The sequence below is a fragment of the Petromyzon marinus genome, chromosome 7 (genome assembly GCF_048934315.1).
Source record: "Petromyzon marinus isolate PM22_M1 ecotype Great Lakes invasive population chromosome 7, UKy_Petmar_22M1.pri1.0, whole genome shotgun sequence".
NCBI classification, from domain to species: domain Eukaryota; kingdom Metazoa; phylum Chordata; class Hyperoartia; order Petromyzontiformes; family Petromyzontidae; genus Petromyzon; species Petromyzon marinus.
In genome coordinates this window covers 12255331-12277946 of record NC_133673.1, presented here as the reverse complement: position 1 = coordinate 12277946, position 22616 = coordinate 12255331, and the positions used below count along the sequence as shown (strand labels likewise).

At 46.7% G+C, this 22616-nt stretch overlaps 1 protein-coding gene across 5 annotated transcripts in view; it reads right to left on the bottom strand.

Annotated features, from left to right (window-relative positions):
* Nucleotides 1-22616, bottom strand: part of LOC116940104 (SH3 and multiple ankyrin repeat domains protein 3-like) — a 176511-nt gene that overhangs the window by 104923 nt on the left and 48972 nt on the right. For 4 of the 5 annotated variants that reach the window (XM_076065400.1, XM_032949437.2, XM_076065401.1 and 1 more), the window contains exons 2-5: nt 9514-9771; nt 5346-5549; nt 2979-3050; nt 460-568 (exon numbers count right to left, since the gene is read on the bottom strand). In XM_076065400.1, the coding sequence (XP_075921515.1) occupies nt 460-568; nt 2979-3050; nt 5346-5549; nt 9514-9741 (613 nt within the window). In that variant the 5' untranslated portion in view covers nt 9742-9771. Of the gene's footprint in view, nt 1-459; nt 569-2978; nt 3051-5345; nt 5550-9513; nt 9772-17223; nt 17313-22616 lie in introns of all 5 variants that reach the window. The other variant, XM_076065399.1, reaches the window with a different exon arrangement.

Sequence of the window (22616 nt, the reverse complement as noted above, 5' to 3'; positions counted from 1 at the left end):
GCGGCGTTACGGCCGTCCCACAAGGGGAGGCGGAATTTCGTGCTCAACTGAACGCGGGGAACGGCGTGCAGGCGATCGAAGATGTTTCACACGTACGTTAGATGTTCGGTGCCATTGATTTTCGCCGATCGTCCTCTTGCATTGGCGTCATGTCATTAAAACAAATAATTTAATCGAAACTCTCACGAGGAACGGCCCACCACAGAAGCGTACGTCACAGGGCTACCTCTGACGATGTCACACGGAGGAACAGCAGCATTGTGACGTCAGGTCAAGGAGCCTCTGGAGAGTGAAATTCAGAGTCAATATATCCAGCAAATGAGTGAAATAGGCAGTTGTTCACCAGGTGTTCCACTGGCGAACACCCGGCGAACAACTTCCCATCGTTTACCATCGGTGGTGCAACGACGCTGAAGGTCGCCGCGTGAACAGGGAGGGAAGGAGGCGAGCGCCACTCACCGCCCTTTTCCGAGTCGTGAAAGTTTGGGTCGAGCCCCCGATCGAGCATCGGGACCAGATGTTCCGTGTCCAACTGCAGAGTCAACTCCATGAACTTCTTCTGGTTGACCTGCGGGGAGGGGGATTCATCGTCGCCATCGGCGGCATCGTCAGACAGTGTCAACTCACCGCTTGCTCGGCACATCCTCGCACACCGACTGCGTAGGACATGTGAACGGGGTTCCCCCCCACCCCCCTCCCCTCCACAAGACGGAAATCCTCTGCGAAGGATTTTATTCAGGTCTTCACACTATGATACCCACAGCGAGCCCTCTCTCTCCCTCTCGCAGCCACGAGCACACGCCACGCACCCTTTACTGTATATACCCAAATTATCTCCCCAACCTCTCTGAAACTTTCCAGAAGTTCCCCTAAGCCCCTCCTTGAGGTCTCCTCCGATTTTCCCGGCTTCATAACGGCCACCGTTCTTTATTCGTTCATTATTCATGAATCGTGGGTGTGGTCCCATGGCCCCCCAGAGTGACGCTTACACATACAACACAAATCACATAGAAGAAATAATAATGTAAAATTAAGCTTATTCAGTTTATATATAAAAAACACGTATGTACATCATATCAACATACAATGCATCTGGTATTCACCAAACATCCCAATGATGAAAGTACTCTAATGGGGTTAAGCATAGCAACACGTACACGACTGTGTGTGTATGTTGAACTTCTTTCGCACCCTACGTAGCCAACCGTGTTAATCGGAGGTTAGATCGTGTAAATATAAATGGGTCATTAAACCCGCCACCACCCGACACAGCCAATTAGTAAGGTTTGTCACGTGAGCAAAACATGCCAATTAGTTACTACATCAGTGTTGGAGAGTAAACCAACGACATTTACAATTCGAGTACAACGTTTCACTAGCGATTACAACCAGCATCATCAGGCGATAGCCAGAATTGGCAAATCATTGTACTCGAAATGTAAACGTTGTGGATTTACTCCCCAAAACACAGATGTGCTGAAGTAACAACTAAATGGCACATATTGTTTACATGACAAACCTTACGAAATGACTGTGTCGGGTGGTGGTGGGTTTCACGACACATTCATATTTACACGCTCTAACCCAAAAAAAAACCTTTATTATGGATAATATTGGTCGTGAAAGCCAATCTGCTAACCGAAATAATGTTGTGTTCATGGCGAGGCTTCTGGGAAAGATGGCATGAGTGCCGATGGCGCCCGTCAGACATGTGCAGCGAGACATCAAGAAACTAAATGTACTTTAGTACATCAGCCCCTTGGCCTTCGAAACAAATGTTTTCGAGCAACATTTGTTAAAATGAGCAAACTCTAGAAAGGTTTTGACCTTCTGGGCCTCATCAGCAAAAGTCAGCCTTGTTAAACAACTGCTGTTGGATTGATTTTACCAGACCTCATTGGCAAGGGCACTCCGCATCAACTAAAAGTGACAACACCATACCACAAACTCGATATCCATTGCTGTGGAGCATCATCGGCAAAAGCAAACATAAGCAGAACTTTCTGTATCTAAATATCTTTCGCATCGTGAAGACGCATTTCAATATCTCAGAACTTATTTTGGAACTGGCGAATCATGATGAATGCATGTAATCGACTTCATAAAATAATCATTAAGCACTCGACGGAAAGGAACAGACGTGGAATGTTTTGGGTACCACCAGCAGATATGACCGAACCCTGGGATTTGATCATTAAAGCGTTATTATGTAAGAGACCTTGCTTGGAGTGTACACACAATCCACATGCCATTACATTCTCCCTCGAGAAGAAGTTTATCAAGGCAATGCCAAAAATAATTTCCACTTTTGTCGTTGTTGTGAATGATGAATTATTATTATTATTTCAGACGGAAGCTTTTACGGCTTAGGAGAAGCTTGAAACGGGAGTGCCTCTGCCACTATTTTCAATCACGGGTGCATTGAGTTAATATGTGCATGGCGTTAATTAAAGATGAAGTTGTTCCTATAATTCCCGGTTGGTGACCTCTAATGCACGGCTCACTCATCCGATTATTAAAGTGACCAGAAATCATTGGGAAATGACCGGTGTTTATGCAGCTTGTCAAATATAGAATCGGAATCTTTGTTCAGGAAGCTTGCAGCTTTTACATAATTACGTTATTGTTGTTTGTTGTTGGTCTATATTGGATGACTAGCATACCCTAACAGTCATGTTTTTTTTCCTTATCCACGTTTCCGACGCTCGGTACATTCCAACAATAAACATACGGCCGTGGCGTTATCGGTCGTGAGCGTGTCCTTATTTACAGATCTGACTGCTGGGATTTTGCAGGGTTTGATCGATCTTGTCTCATACATATGCAAGTATGTTGCACTTCTTTCGCACCATACGTAGCCAACCGTGGTTATAGGAAGTAAACGCGTCAAGAGGGGTGGGAGAAGAGGAGTTTGGAGGGGCTGGGGTAGCAGTCACGTTTCATTTAAAGAAAACACACATTTGCAGGGTAAGTCTCACCTTGGTGTTAAGTTTGGTAATCAGCTTCTCATCCACGTTTGTTTGCTTGTACAAGCGTCTCTTGTAGCGGAACTGAAAATAAAGTACACACAAAATAAGAGCAAAATAAGAACAAAATAAGACCAAAACACAAAGATCCCCCGTAAGGCCGTAACAGACTTTTGGGGGCAAGTGCTGTTAGCGAGCACCTATGAAGGCTTGGCACAGCACGCGAGAGGGTGGGTGGCCATCACCACGCCTGGCCGCCTTTGTCTCCCTAGTGGTGATGTTTACACACCACACCAGGTACTCATTTGATGCTGAGTCAACCTAGGGGAGACCCATGACCGGTTCAGATAATCGTCGGTGGTGCCGGCCGTGAGCGGGAATCGAACTCGTTTCGCCGGATTCGTAGCGCAGCGCGCCAACCACTGCACCACCACTCCTCAAAGGTAAAAAGCACACGTTTACACAAAAGAAAGATATAGACACACACGCACACTTATACACGCACACGAAGAAAGATGTGCACACACACACACGCATACACACGCGAAGACACACACACAAGACAAACACACGCACAGGCTCCAAGCAATGAGCACACACAAATCCACAAGCAACCATACACAATAAGCGGACCTATGCTGTTTGCACAGGTAAATGGATGCCCGCACTGCACACACACACACCTTGTAACAAAGAATTTAAATTATTTCAATAAATAATGTTACCACCGAATGAAATGCTCCACCTCATTTGCGCGGGAGATCCGTATCATATATCAAGGACATAATTAATCATTGATTTACATTGATATCGTTCGTTCTGCACGTACATCTTCACATGAATGCGACCCGATACTGTAATTGTCACCATATGCGGTGCGATACATAAATAACATTTTAAATAAAGGCATTTTGGAAACATTAACAAAAAAATCCACTCACGCGATCGCCAGCTAACATTGTCCTGCTCATAATTCACTTTTCAATCGCTGAAAGGAGATAATGAACCCCAAGAGGTGTCATATTTTATTGCAATAAACCACCCAGGTTCGTCAAACGTGCCAAACACCAACCACAGTTATGTTGTTGATTCTTTGAGGTGCACGTAAGGGAGACAAAGGGGGAGGTGGCAGGGGGGGTGCTGAAATGGAAAGGACGACGCGGGTAGTGTACACAGGAAGCACGGTCACATATCTTCCCCCAATTATAGAGGCCTTCATTTAGCGGTGGAGTCTATGGGCGTGTGTATGTGTGTATATATTTGTGTGTCTGGTAGTGGGGAGACAAAGGGGGTCGGGCGTGGTGCTGGCAACGTACCCCCTCCCTCGTGTAACTGTGCCGGCCTTCATAGGTGCTCGCTAACAGCACTTGTTCTAAAAAGTTTGTTATGGCTATAAGGGGGATTTTTGTCTTTGTCTGGTAGCGTAGCGATTAGCGCGCTCCGCTATGAACCAGGTGGCCTTTGTTTGATTCCTGCTCACGGCCAAAACCGGTGATGATTATCTGAACTATTCCTGGGCCTCCCATAGATCGACTCAGCCTCTAATGAGCACATGGTGCAATGTGTAAACACCGCCACTAGGGAGACAAAGGCGGGCGGGGCATTGTGCTGGCCACCCACCCCCTCGTGTAATCTTGCCGGCCTTCATAGGTGCTCGCGAACAGCACTTGTCGCCAAAAAGTCTACTATGGCTATAAGAGGAACATGCCTGGGTAGGGACGGAAGAGGTTGCGTGCGGTTAGGGAAAAGGGATGGTGGCGCAGTGTTAAGAGGAAAGGTGATCAAATCTGTTTGGCACAAGTTTCCAAGGAGGTCCAATGAAGCCGACCTCACACCCTAGCAGTTTGTTAACAAATTAAATTATCAAATCCATGCACCTTCTGTCCTGTATCTACAGATAAAAATGAAATATTAATGAATCTAGAGACAGAAATAGAAAGATATGGATCAGAGGACCTACGCAAGTAAGACAACACATTGACTTCATAAAAGTAAGTGGGCTTGGCCTGGGACTGGTAGCGAGAAGAAACGATGGTCAGCGGCCGAGACTAATGATGGCGTGGCAGTCACAGGGGTGAACAAGTCCAAGAGGATGACCACAATTGAGATGGACCAATGAATTTAGCTTGTGGGCACGAGCGAGGACAGATTGTTTCATTACAAGACTGTGAGAGTTTGCGATGAATCGGCACAGGGGGTCAAAATGCCACCTAGACACTTCTGATATTTGGAATTAAAATCCGGGTTTCGGCTGCCTGCGATTAAAACCAGCTTCTCAAGTGATCTCAAGCCGGTCACGATAAAAAAAAAACCCCAATAATTAAACCTCCATTTACATTTTTCTCCCCCGCTTTCCCGTAACACAACGGAGGGGATTACCTCGAGGTAGGGCACGGGTGAGTCGTCCGGGGGTGGGTAATCTCCCAACAGCCTCTCCTCGTCCAGGAACTTTCCGACGCGTCCGCGGCTCGCCGGGAGGAAGAGGCCGTAGTTGAGTTCGTCCGGAGGAGCCTGCGCCAGGCCCTGCACCACGGCCTGCTTGGCGATGCGCACAGGTAGCCCCGGTTCCAGGAGCAGGCACTTCTGCTCGGTGTCCCCACAGATGCGGGCGATCACACGTGCAGTCGCACGCGGGCACAAACGGGCACACACACAGGTGGACAAAAAAGTTAAAAAACTAAAAAACTATTTTGCGCCGTACAAACCAGGCCACGCCAGGGCCGTGTTGATCCCAGCACAGAAGACACATGGAGTTGTTTTTTCCACTGCGGAAGCCGAGCCGTGCCGCTAGCATCACGCGTAACAAAGGCATCATTAGGCCCGTCCGTGCCTGACTCCTTTCCAACTTCAGATGTCTTGTGAGGTCAGCGTTATGAAGATAATTCTGGCTCAAATAGCCAGTGGAAAACAACTTAGAGGACCTCCCCCCTCCCTGCGCTGGCTCAGCTTGGAAAAGGAGTAAAATATCCCATGTGCAGTCTACAGAGGCTGCTGGGAAAAGTTCTGTTAGCGAGCGCCGATGAACGCCACCATGGCGCACAATGGGGGTTGGTGTTGTCAAGTACCACCCTTGGCCGCCCTTTTCTCCCAAGTGCTGATCCCATCTTTATTTTACTATTTATTATCACGTGCCTCCCATGCACTACACCTCAAATCTCCAGAGTTTATCGAAGGAGAATTTGCTTGGACAGGAAATTATTACGTGTATGCAGCACACCAGGCACTCGTCTAAGGCTGAGTCAACTGACTTAGGGGAGGCCCCTGACCGGTTCTGATATTACTGGGCCGTAATTTTAGCCATAGCCGCCAATTGATGCTGGGTTGCCGGGTTTGTAGTGCAGTGCACTAAACCACGACGCCACCGCTCTCCACTGCAGGCACACAGGCACACTCACCCACACATACACAAATACAAAGATCTCCCATATATCATCAACAGACTGTTGGGGTAAGCGCTGTTAGCGAGTAGCACCTATGAAGGCCGGCACGGCACACGCCTGGCCGCCTTTGTCTCCCAGTGGCAATGTTTACACACTGCACAAGGTAATCGTTTGAGGCTGAGTCGACCTAGGGGAGATACAGGACCGGTTTAGATAATCGTCACTGGTGTCGACCGTGAGCGGGAATCAAAACTTGGGTCGTGGGTTCGTAGCTCAGCTCGCTAACCGCTTACACTACCGCTCCCCCCCCCCCCAATACATACACGTACATACAGGCATACACAAACAAATTTTCCACTTAGAGTTGTATAGTATCACAGCTTGTACTTAGTGCATGTTAAGACTGGCACCACTTACAAGGAGGCTGTAGGGATGTCTTTAACTCCCCAGTGCTGGTGTTGGCACACACCAAACTGGACACTAACTTTAAGCCGAGTCAACTTCGGGGAAGCCCATACCAGGGGGCAGGTACAAATAGCCAATAGTACAGCGCCTCGACAGGAATACAATCTGGGTCAATGGGCGCACAGGCTCAGTAAGATGAACGCTAAAAGCACGGCTCCGCACACAAGCACACGCACGCGTGCACTCATCCGCACACGCGACAAACCCAAACACGCACACGCGTGTGTGTGCCTGTGCAATGATGTAGAAGGGCAGACAGGAACAAGCTCCCAGTGAAAAACCAGCAGAGGTGACGGCACGGATAGACGCACACTCGCACCGGTCATGTAGGGAGGCAAGTGGTGACCAGGTAGATTCATGAAAAATAAAACGTCAGGCTGATGTTTAACCAGACAAATAACCGGGCGCTTGGCAGGCAAGAGAGCTTTGTACGAAGGATGACAAAGAGTAAGAGAGAAAGGGAGCACTGTTTTAGCAAGGGGGGAAAAATCCATACATGTCAGAATGAAATATTTATAACTGCATTATCCCAGGGACTTAATGAACACGTGGCGTTAAGGGGGGCATGGGAAAGTGGCGTGTCAACCGCAGCTCATGTCGAGCAGTTCCGGAGGCTTCTTGAGGCTATGCCAATTGATTGTCTGTTGGTATTACAGAAAACGAAATTAAATTGTGTGTTATGCCATAGTCTGCAAAGGCAGCCAACAATTCGACTGCGGAGGTTGCATCGTTTTTGCGGGATCGCATTCGGCAACAGTTTTCTCCGGTGCAAATTCATTGAGAGATGGCAGGCGCATCTCAAGAATGGATGGGGTGCACGATTTGCAAGGAGGCTTCTTCTTCTTACATATTTACAGAAAGGCCTGCACTGTTTGTTGTTGGCCGCTTGGCATTTTTGGCTTCGGGGCATTTGCTCAGCAACTGTGATATAAAAAAAAGTCACTTAAGGAGATAATCAGCTACCCACGAGCACATCAGCGCAGATTTTGAACGTAATAAATTCGTTTTGGGAGTGAGGGTTGGGGGATAAATTGCTCAAATTACACGATATGATAGAACTCATTCCAGTCGTGGCCATTGTCCAGCTGCTCGTATTTTTTCTGTTATCTTTTTTAAGAACGCAAATTTATAATTAAAAAAAGCGCCGCCGTGACCTTGTCCGCGAGGACAGCGGCTGTCTTACGCTCGCGAAGCGGTAAATAAAAGATGCAATTAACTCCAAAAGGTGTTCAATACATCGGGGGGGGGGGGCGGGGGCCCTAAATGACTGCGTAATCAATGATTACACTAAATAAACAACGAACGAAGCCCCATTTCAATAACGGGCAATTTAAACAAAACAAAAAATTCCGCACGAGGAAGTAGGGTAGTTACAACGATTATGGCACCGCCGGAGGAAAAGATCCGCATTTACCGCAGGACACCTCAACCGGAGGTGTACGCACGTGCGTGAGGCTGGGGAGTGCCCTGATTTCCCTGAGATCCCCAGGAGTCAGCTCCGAGCGCCTAAACCAAGGTCCTCCCCACCCCCCGCCGCCGTCCCCACAACTGTGAAAAATGACTCGGGGCCCGTGACAGCAGAGAATGCATAATGGTTTTTACTTGTTTTTTTTTACTTTATGGCACATTACAACGCTGTTGAGTGAAAAAAAACTTGAGCTAGCGATCACAACACAGCCCTGTATGAGGCAGAGACTGATGATTTTATAGCGTTTGCCGATGTGTGCGGGTTTAAAGCGCACAGACGCGCAAGCAAGTGGGTGCGCTCGCGGGGTTTAAACGCCGAACTAGGTTACTAATTTCGGGCTGAGTCGACCTACGGTAGGCCCAAGACCAGCAAACACCGTCAGCGATGTTAGCTGGTGCTGGGTCCACAGAACAAGATTATCGATGTTGGCGGCGGGCGGGAATCGAACTCGGCCTGCCGGGGAAAGTGTTGCTCATCCACGCCCCTCGTGTGACTTGCGTTAGGTGCTCGCTCACAAGCACTTGCCCCGGCAGTCTGTGAAAGGCTATATGGGGGACCTTTGTCTCTGCGCTCACATGGCGAGTGTGCACGTGCTAGCACGCAATGGACGTGTTAAATAATTATAATTTACAGCCCTTTGCCATTCATTCCACTAATGAAATGGACAAAGTCCTCTCCGCACTTTGTGTTTAGTCGTGGAGAATGTGTGTGATCGTACTTACTACACACTGGTCAGTATGGGTTTGTAAAAGGAGGGTCCCAGGATGGGTTCTGACACCACTCGCCGTCAATGTGAGCTGTGACTGGGGAATCAGACCCAGGTCGGCAGTGTCCATCGCGCGGTGCGCTAATCGTTGCACCACCGCTACACCCCGGGGTGTATGTACGTTGGTAAAAAATATAAACTAAACTATTTTTTTTATTTTACCAGGTAAGGCCCACTGAGCTGTATAGCTCTTTTTCAGAAGCGGCCTGGCCACTAATGATAGCTCGACAAAGTGGCTTATCTTATTCTTAGCTCTTTCGGTAAAGTCACGGTAAAGTCACGTTGAAGGGAAACAACGTGACTTTACCGAAAGAGCTAAGAATATGAATTACTGCAGTCACGAAAGCTTTAAATCAAAATTTAAAGTGGCTTATCATCATCATGTTGAAGTTTAAACTCTGCTGTGCATTTGTTGAGGACACTGTGTACTTTTCGTTGTTGTTGTTAACGGAGCAGAAACTTGCTCACCGTTTGCTGCAGGAACAGAATCCCGATTCTGAAGATGCGCGCACTCTGCGTAGGTCCTCCTCCCCCTCCTCCTCCTCCTCCTCCGGCGGCGACGGCGGCGTCGGTGGCCTCCGAGGTGACGCCGCGGTTCACCGCCCTCTCGTAGAGCTCCGAGAGCTCGTTCACCCTCAACTCCGCGCCCTCCATGCCACTTTTGGGAGGATTCAAAGTCCCCGTTGGGGTGTCCATTCGGTTCAGTTGCGCTTCATTTTATCAGTCCTGTGGAGAGCAAAACGCCCATTTGATAGGCGTAACAACCGGGTGAATTCAAGAAAATATTCACACAATGGCGAGAGACTCAAGACGGGGAAAACTGCCTCGCGTCCGGAAATGAACAACGGCATTTTATGACACGCGCGATGTGATTTCCAGACAGCAAAAATGTGTGATGTACTTGCGGGCATAGCGACATCATGTCACGCGCAAGGCGTGATGGGAGAATGGATTGTACGGTCACAATTGCGCGTTTCGCTATCCTGCAATCACCTTTCAGCGCGCGGTATCATTGCTGAAGAGGTAAACACCTGCCAACAGCCCTTTTTGATCCCCTGCCCGTCAGATAAAATTACATTTTTAAAAAAAACCTAATCCTTTAATGCTCATTAACCTGTTGCGTACATTTTTCCATCGGAGTTATTTCGAAGGGCGTTAATTACCCGCAGTGGCAAGGTTCAAGTTCGCTCTGGCGACAAGGGCACAATCTGCTACACTCCCCTTTACCGCCACACGCACAAAGTGCAGTTATTTGCAGCGATAGAGAGAGAGAGCTATAAAAGGAAAACCGCCACCGTCTTCTATGAAGCACAAACCTCCACATACACAGCAGAGGTTTACAAAGCGCCCAGGTAGATTGGCAGTTCAAATTCCGCAGTCAGTAAACTCGCCGTACACATTCTTGGTTCTTTCGGTAAAGTCACGTAGAAGGGAAACAATAAAATAATAAAAATATAAAACAATAAAATTCTCACGACGTTTCGACTGCAATACAAGCAATCCTCATCAGGTTGTAAAAACCAAAACAAGAAAATTTGAAAAAAGTGGCGGTTTTTTAAGGTTAGCACCACGGAGAGCGATTTGACAGTTTGTTCAGATGGACGAGTCCATCGATGTTTGGAAAAGAGGAGGGGGGAGACGAAAAATTATGGATGCGGTCTGAAAGCCACCTTAAGCGTGACCAATCAATTAAGACCCGAAATGGTTGATCAAATCCTTCCAATGATTGCAAACTGTCAAATCGATATCCGTGGTGCTAACGTTTAAAAAAAAAACGCCACTTTTTTCAAATTTCTTGTTGTGGTTTTCACACCTGATGATGATTGCTTGTGTTGCAGTCGAAACGTCGTGAGAATTTTATTGTTTTATATTTTTATTATTGTATTGTTTCCCTTCTACGTGACTTTACCGAAAGAACCAAGAATATGAATCCCTGCAGTCACGAAAGCTTTAAATCAAAATTTCAGCGCATTGGGTGTTTGAGCTGGTCAGCTGCCCCTGGTTAATACCGTGGGGGTCTTATTAACTGGAAAATATATAAATACACGCGCTGCCTGCTTCACAAAGGACGGTACAAAAAGATCCCGTGATGTTATCCGCAAAAGTGCGGAGGGCCGGCTACGTGCATCGTGTTGGGAGTCACGGTTTATAATTCGCCTGCATTTGAATATCATCTGTTGCAGCAAATATTCCTTTTACCAAAAACGATTTGCATTTCTTTGGCAATTTAAATGCCGCTGCATTTTGAAAGCGCCTTACATGAACGAGGAAAATATTAAATCACCGAGATCAAAAAGTCAGGAAAAAGACAGAAGGGGTGGGGGGGGGAAGAAATCAACAAAACAGAAGATCAGTGAAGGACATCACAGACACAGAGACAATGACTGGCACACATACACTGGGACAACAGCCACTGCCAATCTGAACACAGATATCTTCTTGCATATAATTTGCACATGTATGTCACCAGTGTACAATAAACCTGCTCTTGGTAATGGCATCAAAAGGATCGCAAATCCGACTACAAGAGACTCAACTTTATACATACATCGTATATTAAAATAATAGGTTTTTTTTTACAGCGTTATCAGTCCACTGCTGGATGAAAGCCACTGCTGGATGGCCAGGGAGTTGTTTCAGCATACTTCACCACATTTGTCAGGGTGGGTTAGTGAAGTGGGGTGGGCAGGAGACACCGAGGGCTGGTTCAGATACCAATCGTCGTTGATGTTTGACTCGGGTTGTTGGGTTTCAAAGTGCGGTGCACTAACTGCTGCCCCACTGCCCCCTCCCATTGTATGTAATATATATATTCACATATATGCAACTTACATGTATAACTTCATACTTTATCTCAAAGACTATATCTCAGCTTTCTCATTCTGTATTTTCACTTACTTTAAAAAAAAAACTTTACGCACCGTTCATTACGACAATTTCGATTCAGAAATGGTACACGTGTACGTTATATTTCCCCCTTACGGCTCTTTGGGGGGAAAGTGCAGCTGGATATGCGCGGATATCCCACCGGTGCCACTGCCAGCCAGGCAAAGCCACGGTCAGACGTGCCTGAGCAACCTGCATCCTCTGAGTCAATGACTTGCAAACCCGTCAACTGAAATTAACCAGGGCAAAGGCCATAACGCAGGAATGTCAAGAGAAACTTAGGACGTAGAGTCCTGTATTCCCATCTGTACATATGTATGTGTACATTATTTGTGGATTGGTAAGGCAGCAATTAGCGCACTGTGTTACAAACCCAACAAACCTGAGTTCATTCCCGCCTATGGCTAGGTGTTATCTGAACTGAATCCTGGATCACTCCTAAGTTAACTCAGTCAAAAGCTGAAACAAACCGAACCTATACCTCCACATATTAAAATAATTATTAACACGAGCTGTTGATGTATCACCGTTACAGGATTGTTAGCCGTAATGTGCCATGCATTGTTAAACAATAAATCCCCTATGGGATGAAGGCATTGCCACACCGTGTCAGTTATGGGGAGGACTTGTTTGACCATACTTCACCACGCTGGTCAGTGCGGGTTAGTGCAGCAACAAGAGCGGTGGCCAAGACCAGTTTGGAAATTTGCCACTGATGTTCATCGTGGCCAGGAATTGAACTCAGGTCGCTGGAATGGTTATCGCCTTGCATGAACCAGGCCAAAGGCTCAAAAGATGCGTACGTGCACCTTCGCCGTAGTAGGTGCTGCAATTTGCATAAATATTACCACGAAAAAACACTCTGCCACTAATTAAGTGAAAAATTGAACAGCTTCTCCAAAATTGTGGCTCGGAAAATGGAATATCCTGGTCAGATAATGGCAAATGGTTACTTCGCTTGCAAAAGCACGGCCCCCGGAGAGTCTACGCACTGAGCTTTCATCGCAGTTGTTCACCGCATTAGAAGTGCACCGCTCAACCTCATCAGAGGCTGCTAATCACAGGGAAGGTGATGGGAAGCTTGAAGCTGGCACATTCTCAGCAGGTAGCACGTTCACAAATGCATCGCCTGTTTCGATGAGTGTGCGGTGAGCAAGTTTTCTCATCACTTCTTAATCTTGGAAGCGAAATTGAAGGTGCAAAGAGTTCAAACTTCGACGAAAACCGATACACGTTCGTTCAAGGGGTAGGATGCTGCACGTATTCAATCGATTAATATTGAGTCTTGAGCTCACGACAATGCATCGAACAGCCAGCTCGTAAGAAGCAATGTGTTTTTGTTTATCCATAAGAGGTTTTTGCGTTAGATCGCGTAAATATATAAATGTGTCGTTAAACTCGCCGGAACCCGACACAGCCAACGAGTAAGGTTTGTCACGTAAAACAAAACGTGCCAATTCGTTACTAGTACAGCAACACCGGTGTGTTGGAGAATAAACCCACAACATTTACAATTCGAGTACGACCGTTTCGCCAGTAATTACAACCAGCATCATCAGGCAATAGCCACCTTTGTGGATAAATCCTCCTCTTTCGGTCTTAAATAGAGGGATGGATGTGATGTCGTCACTTGTGAGCCAATCAGGTGCGAAGCCCAGGGGGCGGGGTTAATGTATGCATATAGACTACAATGGATATCCTTACCGGTTGGGTTATTCATAGGGTAATCAGCGTACATAATGCATGAGCATGATGTATGCACACTATGAATGAACATCCTGCCGTTTGTGGGTGCAATCGAACTAAAAAGCCTCTATTATGGATAATATTGGTCGCAAAAGTCCATGTGTTCCGATTGTTTTTGTTTGTAAATATCTAACCTAACCACCCCCACCCCCCCCCCCCCCCCGATATTATGGATGATATTGGTCGCGAAAGCCGACGTGTTAAACATGTTGTATCGCATATTATTAGCTCTTTGGGTAAAGTCACGTTGAAGGGAAACAATAAAATTATAAAATATATATAAAACAATAAAAATTCTCACGACGTTTCGATCATAACACAAACGGTCATCATCAGGTGTGTTATGGTCGAAGCGTCGTGAGAATTGTTTTATTGTTATATATATTTTATTGTTTCCCTTCAACGTGACTTTACCGAAAGAGCTAAGAATATGAATTACTGCAGTCACGAAAGCTTTAAATCAAAATGTTGTATCGCGTTCACGTCACCCCCCTGCGGCCGCTAGGGACGCTATCATTCGCCACAATGTAAACGTTTTTAAAAAAAACATTGTTAGTCTCTGATTCACCGAATCGCCAGGAACGGAGTGGTGTGTGTGGGGGGAAGGTGAATCACTCGACCCGTAAACGCATTCCACGTCGCGACCCCGCAGGGGAACTTACTCGGCCATTCTAATAATAAACATCGGGTGTCACTTTGAAATTAATTATCTGCAGTTTTAGAAAATATGGCTTATTTTGCAGACCGAGTCAACGGCTTGACACGTGCGTGAAATTGCCATCCCCGTCCCGGTGTCGTGATGTTCTAACCATTTCTGCACTAGCAAGAGCGGTGGCCGAGTTATTAAAATTTGAATTCGAGAGCCAAATGTTCAAGTTAAAAAAATAATTCACTTCACGATGGAACTAATGATGATGACCTTGCGTTTTTAAAGTGGATCAAATGTACGTCTGAAATCGTAGAAGTGTCCGAATGCAAAATTGGTTATCACAACCTTTCAATGTCAACTATATAGGTATCTTTCGCAAAACACCATAATAAGCGTATTTATCCCCCATACGTCTCTTCGCATGCTCTCTCTCTCTCTGCTTTACGTAGGCCTCGGGGTTCCCGGACTTGCAGCACTCCCCCACTGCTGGCGATCACCATCGCCATATCCCATCTGCTGCTGATGTGACCAAGTCATCCTTCTGTTCTCATGCTTGCACTCCATCAGTCCACCTTTTTCAAGGTTGTCCACTGCCCCTGGTTTCCTTCCAATCGCGTTGCCTATGCTTTTGGCACCACGGTGGTCGTGGGTTTGATCCCGACGCTTGACGCCTGTATATTTGGAGTTTGCACATTCTCCCCGTGGTCACGCGGATTTTTCTCCGGGTCCTCCAGTTTTTCCCTCCACATTTAGAATCATGCGTTTGGATTATTTGGTTGCTATAAATATCCACACGATAAGCCACTTCGTTGAGCTATAATTTGTGACGAACTCGCTTCTGAATAATATTTATATAGCTCAGTTAACCTTCGCTGGTAAAATAAAATAATGTTTAGTTTAGTTTTTTGCTGTATTCCTGTTCTATGGTATTCCTCTGTCTGCGTTCCCCCCAATCATTCACTCAGATAAACATATATATATATATTTATATATTTATCATCCTTGGTTTAGGGGGCTCTGCGGTAGATTTCACTTTTTAATGCGGGAGGCTTTTAAAAAAACGGTGATCACTAATTTATCGCCGTATCTGCCGCTCGGGTTTCCACCTAAAAAATTCATAGCGGGCCCGGTGGAACATTTTTGAAAAGCGAAGCCACCGCAACAAACGTGGGCGTCAGCGCGGATCGGTGGCGACAATGCGGCGAAACGCGCGCGCGCCGACAGAACGGCAGCGAGAGGCTTTCACGAGCGGTATCGTCTATCCAAAAAGGGGATGGGGGAGAAGGGCGGGGAAAAACGTCGCCGTTCGTAAACGGACACTCGCCCGGCTTCTTGGCAGCCGCACGTTTCGCTTCCCACGCGCGCAGCCTGGGCCGGCCTGTTCAATGAAACGTCGTTAAGAACAAAACAAAAACGCTGCTTTCGTTCCGCTTTTCATTTCGATCGGAGCAGCGGTGAGACATCACAATCATCGCCCATGATCTATCCATTGCTAGATTAAGGCACCTCCGATTAGCATGGTCGGCTATGCACAGCGCAGAAAGGAGTTCTGCATAAATCCTGTACGTACAAAATCCAGAAACCGCACGCGAGCGGATTTCATCGCTCCATCTACACGGTGGACGCTAAGGCGATGTTCCCTTCTTGGGCTGCCACTCTCTCGTTAAGTCTCGACCGTCGGGCCATCATCCCTTCCAGCGTCACGTCCTGCCAAGTTCCGCTTGCTTTTCTTAACAGTTTGAATTGGCACGAACATGCTTATGTTCTCTATTCCATGTGTTCCTCTTTCAGTCTCTCAATTCTAAGCATGCACCTCTATTGCTTCTTTGTGCCCTTTTCAGCTTTTGTTCCATATTCGTTGTCAGTATCCATGTGTCTGATACAAATGTCACAGCAGGTGATACAGTATACACTGATTACAAACGTCAGTCGTTTGACACATCGGAATGTTGCTTTCATTATTAAATTCGACTTCAATTTTTTTTCATATCTACACGACACTGGGCTACAGTTAATTACGAATGAATTGAACGAGGTCGTGGAGACATAATGAGGAATTGTGCATTGGGCAAAGTCCTACGCACTTTTGAAGAACCCCCCCCCCCCCAGCATTTCAATAACGATGAGAGTGGGGGAGGAGGCGTGACGCTCGTCACACAAATATTGCCGTAATGATGAACACGATGAGCAGCTCATTTGGTAGAGCAGCAGGAATCCCAACGGCGGGGTTCGATTTCCAGCCAAGGTCAACCGAGCCAGCCCATCCGTCACGGTGCCGTGGCGTGGCTGGCACGGGGCCGCCCTGGTGCGAGGGATTTCAAACGGGGGCCCCCCTTGTCCGCCTTGTCCCAACACCCGGCCCCCAATGGGCCGTTGGGGCCCCATTTCAATTGCGCCGTATGCACACTTGGTGGGTTGTTGCCAGCGCCAATGTGCGGCTGATCTGTGGATAAACTGATCCCTGCTTTCGGAACATGGCATGTAAGTGAGCGCCAGCCATCATCACCCTTTCTTGCGATGTGTCCCGCCCGAGGCCTTTTTATTTTTCCTCGCAGTCAATATGATGGCTGTAACTTGGGTATTATTCTACATACCGTGCATTCCTCTTCCTGTTTCGGAGCAATTCCAAGCACGCGCCACGCACCTCTCCCTGCTTCTTTGCTCACTTTTCAATCCCTCGTTTCCATTTTATTCGGCGATGCCCATTATTTATAATCCATACGTCATGGGTGGCGATTGATTACACATTTAATGACAAAAAAAAATAACAACAACTCTTCAGAGCGTGACTCTTACACCAACTGTACGACCAACGCATACGCAGGAGGCGCTGCATAAACACAAGCGTTGTGTGATAATGGACAAGCGTGGGGGCAGTGGTGCGGCTTGATCGGTACCATCGGCGCCATCGGTGGGTCGAGCGTCATCGTCGCGCGAGCTCAGAATTTCAGGCATCTCACAGAAGTGCCGCTATCTCGTAGGAGTGCTGTTGTAAAAAAAAGCAATATCTCTGATTAATGGTGGCCAGTTGGAAATGTGCCCTTTGAAAAGGCAATGCTTTGCGTTGAACGCTGGCCAACCAACCTCCTGCATTGTCAACAACATTCTCAACTGCCCTGGACACAAACGTGCTTTTGAGCTGCCCTGTGATCTCGGGTTACCCCATGCAGTACCGCTTTTGTGTGTATAAAATGTAATTATCTTTTTTTGTAGTATTTAAAACGAGGAGATTAAAAAAAACACTGCAAAAAAACGTTGTGTAGAATACGGAAAGACAAGCTGAATTTGTTTACAGTGGCAAAATGCACGTGAGCAATATGCACAGTTTTGATTACATCTGTAAACACAAGACACATACTCCATGGCGTATAATTATCGCTGCTCAAATGATGCCCTCCAGGTTTTCTGCGCGTTGATCGGTGACTGCACTATGAGTCTCACGTTTGAGCAATTGCATTTGAAACTTTTGTAAATTGACGCAGATCCCCACCCCCCACGGCACCACCTGCAAAATTCTAACCAGCAATGAAAACTCGGGCGCCAAAGGAACCAAGATCCTCTTGCATGCCAACCCAGCTAGGGTGAAGGTACAGCCCTGCAATTTCTTGTTCATGCCACCGCTGGCAAAAGATCAGCCACAAGAGGGCGCCCAAAAAGAGTCCCTCTAGAGGTTTTTTTTGCTGCTCTTCAACGTTGGCCAGACGTTTTGAAGAGATGTGGGAGTACCCACAAATCCCGCCACGGCACGTGACCTGCGCCATCGACCAACTGTGGAGGATACATTCATCCTGTTTGGGTGGACAGAGGTGGTGGAATTTAAGAAACGTTCCCATTGTTTCAACTGCCGCTCCCGGGAGGACATCTCTGCGACCTCTGGATTGCGAGTGCAGTGTATGAACGATTACACCACAGCAGCATCCCACCAACACGGATCTAGCCGAAGGTTAAGAACTATCAAAAGTCTCACAGAACCTCAAGACGTTTTTTTTCTTTCACGACGGTGTTGCATTGGGATGTTTGGCCAATTCCATTGACAGGTGTTTGGCTTCATGTGAGAAGAAACCAGAAGACATGGAGTAAACGCATGCTCACTGATAACCCCGAAGAATCTGCTAATGTCCTGTCACCTCCTGGCCAATCACCTGCCACAGCTTACAATCAAAAATACGAACCAGGCTATACACCCTGCTTAGCTTCCGATATCCGTTTGAGATTTGCAGCATTCACGTCGAGAGACCGCTGGACCAATGGGGGTTCATGGCGGGAGAATAACCCAAACAAAAGCCTCACACAATACCGCAACGCCACAACACGAGCAATGTCCCAGCCTACCTGAACAAAACACTGCATCTGAGAACTGTAAAGCAAATTGATAAGCCGCTCGCACATTCACACACGTGCAGGTCCTCTGTCGATCCTACTGGTGGACGAGAGCTTCTTCCACACCGGTGTGGTCGTGGGGGGATGATTGACCATATTTCACCACGCTGCTCAATGCGGGTTGGTGAAGGCGGTGAGCATGGATGCGGGATCATAGAAGTACGGTACAATGACGGCTTCTGCTCTGCTGCCCACCACGTAGCACCGCAACAGCCTATAACAAACCTGCCACGTGTGGTGTTCGCTCATCCAAGCACTAGCCAGGCTCAATACCTGCTTAGCTTCCGAGATCTGACGACATCGGTTAGAGGCTTAGTAGTCGTAGCAATAATAATAATAACACCACACTGTACGTATATTAATCGTAGCCAGCCAGCGCTTGTCTTACAGGTGACAAAACGGGCTCGCCAGCTGTTTGTTATTGCAACCTCATGGAATCCACACCGACGGCATCACCAAGGTGACACGCACGCCGGCCGTGGAATCAAACCGTCGGCCAAACGCAACTTCGTGGGGACGAGGCACGCACGCTCCGAGCGCGTGACGCGCTCATAATGAAGAAAAACCCGTCTCGAAAGATGACGTGGAGGACGCGTGCTCGCCTGACGACGTGCGGGGAGGTGGTGGGTGGGTGGTTGTTTAAAATGTATCAGTCAGACGAGCCTCAGCACAACACGTTTATCTGTTATGGTTCCACGAGAAGAAGAAAAATCCCCGATTCTTTGTCAAATGCCATAGGGCTTGGACATTTGTAGAGGCAAATGCGTAGGGGAGGGTGGGTGGGGGGTGGGTAGTAGATTTGTACGATACGCGGTGAATGTCAGCGGGCTCAGTCAGACCCATCGTTACTCGCCGGCCACGCGTTGTGTGTGCCTCTTGTCAATCCAATGCTGGGCGAGGGTTTTCCCAGCACGTGCTCTCTTTTTTTTTATTCGAGGTCCTGGGAAATAGGACGCCTGCAAAAAAAAGCTGCAAGTCTTCCCAGGACGTTAAAGAAAATGCCCCGGTTTTATTTTGTGTCATTTGAATGATAATTATCATTAATTTTCATTATAATGCGACCACTCAAAACAACACGTAAAGGTGTAACAGACAGTCATTAAGGTTGCCCTAAAAAGCAAGAAATGCATCTGTCTGCTATTAAGAAGGCCCGCTGCACGAAACATTGCCTATTATATATTGTTTACATACTTGCGGGGTTTTTCATTCTTTTTAGGGGCTGCGTCATTGACGACGCATTTTTTACAGTCTGTGCGAAAAAGCCACCACTGCCAACAAACAAAGCAAACACACGTTTTAAGATTTCCCCGTAAGTGTTTTCAAACTCATGTGGTATTTAAAGACGTTCTTCTGCCGATGACACGTCCACGTTTATTTTTCTACCTCGGTGTTGCGGGTGGGGGTGGCGGTGGAATAGCAACTCCGCGCGCACGCTCCGGCTGCGACCTCACATTTCCCTCAACTCAACAGAGGAAGAAACATGAACTGTGTGGCAAGACAGTTCCATTGTCTTCTTAGCAGCAAGACCAAACACACACACACGTGGGTTGTGACAAAAGGGCCCTTGAAATGTAAATGTGTAATTTGAATGCCCGTGGAAAAAAAAAACTGCTGCAGTTGAAAATGCATGGAACGCGCGCTGCGTGCATCCGTGATGTGATGGCGCTTTGTAAAAGCCAGGGTGGGTGAGGATGTGCCCCACTCGTTCGGTCCATGGGCCAGAGCAGAAACAATCTATTATTTTTGTTTTACATTTTATTTCATTTATCATTTTTTATGTTTATTTTATTTTATATCTACGTGACTTTACCGAAAGAACCAATAATATTAATTCCTGCAGTCACGAAAGCTTTAAGTCAAAATTTAACAAATCTATTGGAATGGCAAATAAGAGTAAATTACAGTCGATCGGGGATGGGGGGAGCGGGCTCCAGATTTTCAAATACGCCGGATAATTACAGCATTATTGAAAACAGATTTTTTTTTGCACATTCTTGTAGTGACATGTTTTCCGGTGTTGTTACATGTTTTTTTTAGTGTTTAAGATGTGTTTACTCTGTGAGATTGCCATAAATAAACAAACAATTAGGCAAAAATAAACATCCTACTTTGAAAAGTTACTGCATTTATTATACCGAGCTTAGCCCTCCAATCTCCAAGACTCTGCATGGGGTGATACTGTATATATACACGCGCAGTATTTTCATTAAGTTGTATGTAGTGTATAATGTACTGTATATATTTGACACTAAAATCAAGCATCACTACTTTATTGTCACGCACATGGCACCGATCGCCGGACTGGGTATAACCTTTGGAGCAGTTTTGCCGTTTTCCCCGGATTGGCCTGGGACCAGCGGATAATAATGGAAAGGCCAGATAATCGATGATCAACATTATTCGATAACCCTCCGCCACTCACTTCCAATGGATGTCGCGTAACTCACTGTTGTTGGCCACATTAAGAAAAATTGGAACCGCTGAAGAATTGCCACCTTCAGGTGTGCAATGACAAAGTATCTCGTCTCACCTCATGGATTGTTTACGGAACAGAGGCTTTTGAAACCAGGCAAGAGCCCCCTTTGCTGGGTCATAAAATGAGGCATCAGTTCGTTGATTGATACTGGTTCTTACACCGAAACTCGCTAAGTTGTGCATGCGTAAAGAAAAACAGCAGTTTATGGAAATCACGTGCTACTTTTACATTTATGCTAAGGGTAAAAAAACATAAACCAGTGCTAATAAGAAATGGGAAACGAAGCAAATGAGGTCATAAAACGACGCAAAAAATATTTTTCACATTTTTTGAATCGCGACGCCCAAATTGTGAAGATGCATCGAACCGCTGCGGGGAGGAGGGAGATCAATCAAAACAATCCTCCTGGTTACCATAGCCACCACCCCTCAGGAAAACACGAAGGGTTGCACCCTTTACAGAGACCGGCGATACTCTACAAAATGTGTTGTGACTTGTGGACACCGCAGCATCAATGTGGCCAAACGGGTACCAGCGGCATGAATTTACAAGAGGCGTGACCCTAATTTTGATCAAGATTGGCAGTTGGATATTTAAAAATAAAACTTCATTGCTCCGGACCATCTTTCACCCGGTAATTTATCTGTTTTTTTCTTCCCCCGGTTTAACGTAGAGACATTTACATGGGTGTCGCCTGCGAAGTTGAAAAAACAATTTCGTCAAAGTGTACGATAACTACCGAGTGGTGGCACAGTGGACAGCATTGCATTGCACTCTGGTTAGCGCACCGTGCTGTGAGACGAGTTTGATTCCTGGATACAGTGAACGTCAGTTGCGAGTGAAATCTGTAGAACAGATGCTGATGGCCCTCTTCAGTGACCGTCCATGGTGAGATGTAGTCAGGTCAATGCTACTATCGACGTAGGGTGGGCAAGGCATTCATCCTATAGTGGATTGACGTCCTGCAGTCAATAATACTATACAGGCATACCCCGGTTTACACCACAGCATGCGTTCCTGAAAAGCAATCCTCAAATCGAAGCAAACACTTGGGATGGTGGATCATAACGTGGTACAGTGCCTAAACAGAGGATGCTCAGTAAGCCATTGCACGTATATGCTGTACAACCATTGGTGTGAAAAGTAAGTGTAAATAATTGATATATTAAGATATACTACCTTGTCTATTATACTATATGCATTATTACTTGTTTATGATACAAAATAAATAGCTTACACTGGGGGGGAGGAAATATTTGTAGTGTGCACACGAAAGAGCCAGGCAGGGACGCTAACACTTGGATGCCATTTTGTGCCCGAATGTTCTCCGTGGAAAGGGGCCGTCCATAAATGACGTCACGCGATTTGGGACGATTATTGACCCCCCCCCCCAATCGTCACACGGCGTCACACAAAGTCAGACCCCCCCCCCTC